General features: G+C 44.2%; 1 protein-coding gene across 1 annotated transcript; it reads right to left on the minus strand.

Moving 5' to 3' along the window:
* Positions 1–2,247: 2,247 nt before the first annotated feature.
* LOC122081662 lies at positions 2,248–8,354 on the minus strand. Its single transcript, XM_042648853.1, has 3 exons — positions 8,261–8,354; positions 2,527–2,750; positions 2,248–2,385 (listed from the first exon to the last, which is right to left on the minus strand). Exons 1-3 carry the CDS (start codon positions 8,352–8,354, stop codon positions 2,248–2,250), a joined length of 456 nt encoding a protein of 151 aa, XP_042504787.1.
* Between the last annotated feature and the right edge of the window lie 672 nt (positions 8,355–9,026).

The raw sequence follows: 9,026 nt of genomic DNA on the forward strand, positions 1-9,026 counted from the left end.
TGAGGTGCACACGTGCGAGGGCTCGGCCGCACGACCACATAACCCTTTTCTATCCAACACTCTCACCCGAGGGTGTTCACTGACTGGTGTCCATCAACCAGTGACCATCAGCCACTATGGGTTGTTTTGGTCCACTTTAGGTGGGATAGTATCTTTTGGTTGTGTGGAGGGTTCTTTAGGTGTTTGCAAATGTATCGGCCCTTTCTTGGTGCATCTCATTACTGGGGTTTAGGTAATTCTCTTTAATGGCAGAGTACTTACCTTGACTTCTTCAGTGGTTTATAGCCCATCTTTGCAGTGAGCAGGGCAATCCACAAATTACCAGTGGTTATCACCTTGGGTGCATCACCTTTGACCAAAAGTTGAAATTAGCCCAGGGTTTTGAGCATGGGTCTAACAATTTGGGCCAGGTACAGTGCGGCCGACCCATGTCCATGTTCAGTGGGCTAGTTGTTGAGCGACCAAGGTACACCTACATTTAAAGGTCGGCAAGCGGGAACGGCCAAGCCACATCCCGAGCTACAGTTGGGCTCTAATCAGGTTGGAATTTGAGCCACATCCGAGCGATCAGACTGTAACCACATCCACAGGCCTGGCACAGAGAAGAATAACTAGTTGTTGGCTCTTGGTGGAGGTAGCTTGACAACTAAGCTACCGACTTGCTATCGCTAGGCTCTCAGACGCTCAATGAATTCCTCGGCAAAGAGCATATTCGCTATGAGGAAACTTATTCCTAATCTGGTACATAATTTCCAAGAGAGCAGATATATCCTAATTAAAATTAAAAAAAAAAAAAAAAGGGTCACCAATAAGGACTCCAAATCTTCCCTAGAAAGAAGGGGATCTCCCACATCACGCGGGATATGGAAAGCTCGAATAATTGGGATATCTTTGAGATACACACTCTCCAAGTATAACTCTTAACATATTCTCTTACTGGAAGTCTGAGAATGACCTAATTGGGACTCTCTATGACTGCCACTCCACAGCTATAAATACCCAGGGATGCACAATCTGGTGCTCACTCTCGTGTTTGTTCTTCTATACAAGACGCACTGAAAAGCTAATGACAATTTCTCGCCACAACACATGTATTTATACAATTAGAAATTTAAGAAGCATAAAGCTGTGAAAGCTCAATGGAGTCTTAGAAATAAGATAAAAATTGAAGTAGATCCATGGCGCAATGGTAGCGTGTCTGACTCCAGATCAGAAGGTTGCATGTTCGATTCACATCAGGTTCAATCCCAAATCGACCTCCATTTTAATAGCCTCCTTGGCTGTTACCTACTTCCCTCCCCTACCTATCAAAAAAAAATTTTGAACGGTTGTGAGTTGTGATTAAACACTGATTCTACGCTTACTGAGTTCAACCAAGCTGGGCAGTGTCCAATCAAATCTAAGAACTATTCAAATAGCAGTTGAACCAAAATCAGCAGACTGGTGATCTTTACTCGATTCCAAGTTCTTAAGCCATGCTCAAAACTACCTCAACTCTTGAGTTGAGAAGCCTTGAGGGCGACTGAGGGTGTCATTTTATGGTTTGAGATCTCAACACAGTACTATAGTTGTGGGATCCCTTCAAATTTTAAGCTCCAGTTTACTGAACAATTAATTGACTTTGCCTTTCTTCGAGCTTTAAACTTTCTAATTCACAAGAATAGAAGAAACCTTTATTTTCTTGAGTAGCAGAAATATTTAAAAAGAAGAAAAGGTGAGCTCTTGTAATTATAACAGTAACTTGCAGCGTTTTTATGAGTAAGCTGAAATTTTTTACAAAACTTGACATGTTGGGGTTACAACTTTACATAATTACAGTTAATACTATTAACAAGTACATACTAAAGCCTCTACAATGTCCATTCTCTCTCTCTAATTTAACCTGACTAATAATAGTTAGGTTCTCTTATTTTTTATTACTGGGTTATTAATCATGGCTACTCCTCGTTAGTTAGTAGTAGAAACAGGTACGGAGTCCATTGGAGGGTGCAAGTCATCAGATGCAGAGAGTGAGGATAGCAGCTGCTCCAATTTTTTCTCCCTGTTCTTCGTCTCCTTCTACATCCCAAAGGAATTGTGCGTATGATCCCATCACAAAGCTGCAATCACCAACCAAAACTAATAAGCTTTTCTCAAAATTTATAATAAAAAATCCTCAAAATCTGTTCTACTTAGTTGTTGGAGTATTTTGAAAATTGTTTATTGTTCGTACCAGTCATCAGGGGGGGCTTGAATAGCCTGTTCAAATTAAGAATTGGCTCTGGGTTCATCTCTATGCATTTCCCAGATCAACTTCCCATACAGAGACAACACTTCACCGTCCCCTTGACTCGCTAATATCGCTCTTCCATGGTACTCTTCAGCTCTCACTGCGTCTTTCTCCACCTACATCAAATAGAGCAATCAATCAAATATCAACAAAATGAAAACCTAAATCAAACTAGAATTTTACCAGGAAAAAAAAAAAAGAATTTTCATGAACATTTCAGCTTCTATTGATCTATTATTGATCGATTAATATTATACCTGATGCAAGAACTGTCCGTAATTCCTTAAAAGAAGTGGATCTCCAGGACTTGCTTTCAACATCTTTTGATAATAAGCATCGATCTTGCTCTGATTTGCACTACCTCCAGTGAAAAAACCACCACCATCGTTGTCGCCACTGCTGTTCCCTCCACCTAACTTCTTACCTTTTCTGGCACCGCCGTCAACGAAACCCAACTCTTCTTCCTCCTCCGGAATCATTGCTGAAAAACACTGATATCCAGCGAAAGTCAACATAGAAAACCTACCGGGATCTTTTCTAAGTGAGCATGACATGTCAGATTCTGACTTCGCTTGCCTAATACTCCTCGAAGCTTCGTCCTAAATCTACAAATGCAGAGACCACAGAGACGGAGACAGAGACGGAGACGGAGATGGAGACAACTTGTTTTCGCCGGAGAAAAGTGCAGCGTCGATGGTATCAGGACATTTAGCGTCCCACTCGAACTCAACCTCTAGAGTCATACTCACACTCAACAACCTCTCCTACATTGTAGGAATTTTCAGTGAGCACAAACTCTAGAGACTACTTGCAATCCAAGACTACCTCATGAGACAGCAGAGTTGGAATAGGACTCTCACATGTGATAATAGACTTTCTGTCCATTACTCACATATGTTAACAGAGTCCTACCCCATTAATATTAGAGTTTGAGTCTCCCATGTGTGATCATAGAGTTTGTCTATAACTCAATAACTGTAATCTCTATATAAGAGCGCCATTGTACACTCATTAAAGTGAATGCCAATATACAATTTCAACATGGTAGCACGAGCTGCATAAAGCTCCATCGAGCACCCTCCTCCTCCCCACGTTTTCTCCTCTCCAATAGCCTACGCCCCCTCTTCTTTACAACTTCTTTGCAAAAAAAAAAAAAGAAGAAGAAATAGCCCAATGTCCCTCTCTCACCTATAGTTTAACCCACACCCCACTATCTCCAATAACACACTCCTCCCTCTTCTACCATGGCCGAATCATCCCCACCTCCCACATCCCTATCTGGTGCTCATCATATGATATCTCTAAAGCTCACATCTAAGAACTATGTTTATTGGTGCACACAGGTCGTACACTATCTCACTGGCCAATGCCTCTTCAACTATGTCACCGGTGACAATCGTTGCCCTCAAGACCCTATCAAAGCCAAGGCATGGCGTGAACAAGATGCTTTTATTATGAGCCTTCTCATCGCCTCTCTCTGAAGAAGTCTTTTCATTAGCAGTTGGACGAACCACTAGCAAAGAGATCTGGGATGGACTCCATGCTACATTCAGTTCTCCATCTACAACCAGGATTCTGTCTCTCAACGTCTAACTTCAAAATCTGGTTCACAAACCAGATGAGACCATTACTCAGTTTCTCCATCGAGCCAAGCATCTCTCCAATGAGCTAGCAGCTGCAGGGAAGCCCCTCCCATCCGAAGACTTTAACATCCACATCTTTCGGGCCCTACTCACTGAATATCAAGCCCTTGCCTCCATTATGATGGCACAAAAGGAGCCCATCTCCTACACCGACATGCATGGTCTCCTTATGAGTCACGAGAACCTTCTCCACTCATGCCTTCCCATTGTTGATCTTGCCATCAATGCATCAGCCCATGTCAGTCACCAAGGTCGTGGTCCTCCTTCCACTAGTGGTCGTGGTACAAGCTCCTCCCAAGGTCGAGGTCGTGGTCGTGCTAGTGGATTTGGTCGCTCTAATGCATTCGCTCACAATCCATGCACAATCTGTGGATGCACTAATCATCAGACAGACACTTACTACTACCGCCCATAGGGACCTACCAGAGCCGCCATTCTACCTACCCCTCCCCATCCCTACAATCGGCCACCACCTCAACCCAATGCCTATCATACTACACCCTTCCCTACCCCTCAACCCCCTACCATCGCACCTCCACCCCATCACCCCACACCTCCACAATCCTTCACCACCTCTTGGATCCCTGATACTGGAGCCACCCACCATTCCACCCCTGACTTAACCCAATTCTCCTCCTATGATCCATACATAGGTAATAACCAACTTGTGGTTGGTAATGGTAAGGGCCTTCCTATATCTCACATAGGCACTGCTTCCATCTCTTCTCCTTCTCGTTCCTTTTCTCTTTCTACTGTTTTACATGTTCCCTCTCTCACTTGTTCTTTGTTATCTGTTCAACAATTTTACCGTGACAATAATGTTTACTTTGAGTTTCACTCTTCCTTTTCTCTTTCTAATGTTTACTTTGAGTTTTACTACTTTAAAGTTGAAGTCTGATGTTTACTCTGCCTTTCGTACTTTTCAAGCCTTTGTGGAACGTCAGTTCTCTCGCTCCATTAGAGCCATTCAAACTGATTAGGGGGGAGAATTCCGTACTCTCCCATCTTACTTTGCCAAGTTGGGCATCCAACAGAGGTTATCTTGCCCTCATACTCATGAGCAACAGGGAACAGTTGAACGTCGTAACAAACACATTGCTGAAACTCGGATTACCCTACTATCCCATGCAGCTGTTCCCCAGGCTTACTGGGATTATGCCTTTGAAACCACCATCTTTCTCATCAATCGCATGCCCTCCTCTGTCACAGGTAACAAATCCCCCCATCAGTTAGTTACAGGCAATTCTCCGGACTACTCTTTTCTAAAAATCTTTGGATGCCTTTGTTATCCATGGCTCCGTCCTTACAATCATCACAAGGTTGAACTCCGTTCTGCCTCATGTGTTCTCTTAGGATATAGCCCTTCCCATCATGGTTATCGTTGCATGGATCTCATCACCCGTCGTATCTACATATCCCGTCATGTCAGATTTGACGAATCTACTTTCCCATTTCACACTGCACCACCATCTTCCTACTACCCCTCCCCCGTGGGGCATTGCACCTAACATACCTACCCCTCAACCTCACCCTAGCCCTCCGCCTACCCTCCCAAACCCACCCATCCCTCTCCTTGCCACCCCAGAACCGCCCCTACCCGAACCACCCTCTCCCATATCCCCTCCTTTCTCGCCTCACCTAACCCTAACCGGCCAGAACCCTACACGATCTCTATGCTGACCCCCTGACCCTCTCTACCATCACATCACCTGACCCGGCTGAACCTACATGCTTCTCCCAAGCCCACAAGGTTCCTCATTGGCGTTCTGCTATGTCTGATGAATTTAATGCTTTATTACGTAATGGTACTTGGTCTTTTGTGCCTTACAGGGAAATTATGAATTTGGTTGGCTGCAAGTGGGTGTACCGCATCAAATGAAAGGCAAATGGCTCCCTTGAGCGCTATAAGACCCATTTAGTTGCTAAAGGATTTCATCAACAACCTGATCTTGACTATCATGAGACCTTTAGCCCTATCATCAAACCTACTACCATACGAACGGTCCTCTCCTTGGACATCTCTAACGGATGGATGGTATTCTATCTGAAGAAGTCTACATGGCTCAACCCAGGGTTTTGAAGATGCCCTGTGCCTTAATCATGTCTGTCGCCTCCACAAGTCCCTCTATGGGCTCAAAAAGGCTCCTAGGGCTTGGTTTCACAGGTTAACTGAGTTCCTCACTCACTCCGATTTTCGGTCATCCCAAACCGACACATTACTATTTATCTACATGCAAGGCTCTGTTGTCACATATGTCCTTGTCTACGTCGATGACATCTTGGTTACAGGGAACCAACCAACTAATGTTCAGACTCTCCTTCATCATCTTGCTTTAGAATTCTCTATCAAGGATCTTGGTCGTCTCAACTTTTTCCTTGGTATTGAAGCCTATATCGGTCTAATGGTGTCCTCCTCTCTCAACACCGGTACATCATTAATCTCCTCCAGAGGGCTGGCATGACTGATTGTAAGCTCGTCACTACTCCCATGGCCACCACCTTTGTAGCATCTTCCACAGGAGGTGTCTTTCTTTCGGACCCCACCAGGTATCGCTCCATTGTCGGTGCTCTCCAATACATCACCCTCACCAGGCCTGATGTGGCTTATTCAGTGAACCGTGCCTGCCAGTTCATGCATGCCCCCTCCGAAGACCATTAGACACTAGTCAAACAGATTCTATGCTATCTCCAAGGAACCAAGGACCATGGGTTGTTCATCTCCAAATCTAGTTCCCTCCAATTACAAGCATTCTCTGATGCTTGCTGGGCTAGTGATAGTGCGGATCGCAAATCCACAGGAGGCTATGCCATCTATATGGGTCCTAATCTGATCTCCTGGGCCTCTAAGAAGTAAAAGATGGTTGCACGCTCCTCCACCGAGTCTGAGTACAAAGCAGTGGCTGATGCCTGCGCCGAACTCACTTGGCTTCGCTCTCTCTTTGAGGAATTAGGGATCCCTGTTCCCATTGCACCCATTCTTTGGTGTGACAACATTGGGGCCACTTACCTTTCGGTCAATCCGGTCTTTCATGCTCGCACCAAGCATATTGAAATTGACTTCCACTTCGTTCGTGATAAAGTCGCCTCTAAGGAACTTCAAGTGCAGTTCATTTCAACACATGACCAGATAGCCGATATCCTTACCAAAGCTCTCAGCTCTACACGGTTCTCCTTTCTACGGGACAAGCTATGGATTCAACCATTCAAATCCCCACCTTGAGGGGGTGTATCAGGACAGTTAGTGTCCTACTCGAACTCAACCTCTAGAGTCATACTCACACTCAACAACCTCTCCTACATTATAGGCATTTTCAGTGAGCACAAATTCTAGAGACTACTTGCAGTCCAAGACTACCTCATGAGACAGCAGAGTTGGAATAGGACTCTCACATGTGATAATAGACTTTCTGTCCATTACTCACATATATTAATAGAGTCCTACCCCATTAATATTAGAGTTTGAGTCTCCCACAGGTGATCATAGAGTTTGTCTATAACTCAATAACTGTAATCTCTATATAAGAGCACCATTGTACACTCATTAAAGTGAATGCCAATATACAATTTCAATAGACGAAATCCTCGACGGTGCAGGAGAAAGAGATCTTCGGTGAACCGAGGACCATGGATGATCAAGTCAATGCCGAACAGGTCCTGAGAAGAATGGCTTTCATTGTGGATCCGAGAGAGAGAAGGAACCCTCGGGATTTTCAGGAGAAAGTGTTCCATGCATTTCTATTCGTAAGTTCTACTCTGCATTGTACAGTGTGAGGGTGGCACCGTTAGTTAATTGGCGGGGTTAAACAATGGCGTTATGAGTTGACGCGAGTGAGAGCTGAGCACGTGAGTGTTTGTGACTTACTGGAAGGCGATGCTAGTGGTGACGCCAAGCCATACCCGGCTTTTCACTGTCCAGGTGGAGTGTAACTGTCGACTCTCTAAGTATGAGGTCGTGAAAGAGCGGTGACGCCATTAACCACCATGTGGACTTTGAAAATATGGTGAGGCCCAGAAAGGTTCTACTCACATTCCTATTCTCCTGATCCCAAACTCCATCCACGTTTTTGTATGGGGGAGCATGTTATTCAGTTGGCTCCTCAAGATTTCGATAGGTTACCTAAAACACCCCGCTTTTAGCATTACTTTATGGGTAATATACGGTGTCACCTCTTAGAGAATGCCACTATTATAAGAACATTCCCTCTGTTTCATCAAATTAGACTCACACCTTTTACCATCAGTCACTGTTAAAGAATATACCTTATATGCTGATATCAAGTACTATATTTTATTTTAAATACTAAAATATCATTACTAAATATGAAGTATCTAAAATACCCAAACCCACCTGTTTCTTCCTTCTTCCTTTGTTCCTTCTCCTTGATCTTCACAGAAAACCCACCAAAAAAGATGCCCTTCTCAGCAACAACCAACATCATCATCTATTTACATCAATCTCTCGGTACTACTACTCCAATTCTTCATCTTTCTTAAAATATTCACTATCTGAAAAATCAGAGCAATAGATTGAACCCAAAATACGTCAACAAAAATGGAAAATAATTTTCAAAACCCCTCATCAATTTTTAGTTCAAAAGTTCCGACACCCAGCCAACATCGGGCACCGATGCCGGAGCAGGAGAAGACAAAACCTACTCCAGTGAGTTTTCCTTGCTCAGCTTCTCAAAGAGCTTGGCTCGTAAATCCCTCCCATACTCGACCTTCTCCATTGGAGGCTCTTCCTCCACAGTACAACCCTTCTCCCAGATATCCAGATAACTCATCCCACTACGAGTAGGTGTTTGAGTTGGTGTCATAGGCAAACTATAGAACCCAGGATGAAGTGTCGAACCCTTCTGCGAACCAAACCGACCACCCATTTGTACACCCAAAAGGAAGGAGGCAACTTCACCTTACTAAGTTGCAGATGACACAGAACACCGGCATTGGATCCTGAACCTCCTTTGTCATGGTGGAGGTGATGGATCACCTCTACGGCCTCCCTCATTAACTGTATTTCTTCTCTCACTTACTTGACCACATCCGAAATAAAAATGCAAACCCATCTCATAGAGAGCGAGGTTAGACAAGCACAACATAATCCAGAAACAAAA

Source organism: Macadamia integrifolia, chromosome 6 (genome assembly GCF_013358625.1).
Source record: "Macadamia integrifolia cultivar HAES 741 chromosome 6, SCU_Mint_v3, whole genome shotgun sequence".
NCBI lineage: Eukaryota > Viridiplantae > Streptophyta > Magnoliopsida > Proteales > Proteaceae > Macadamia > Macadamia integrifolia.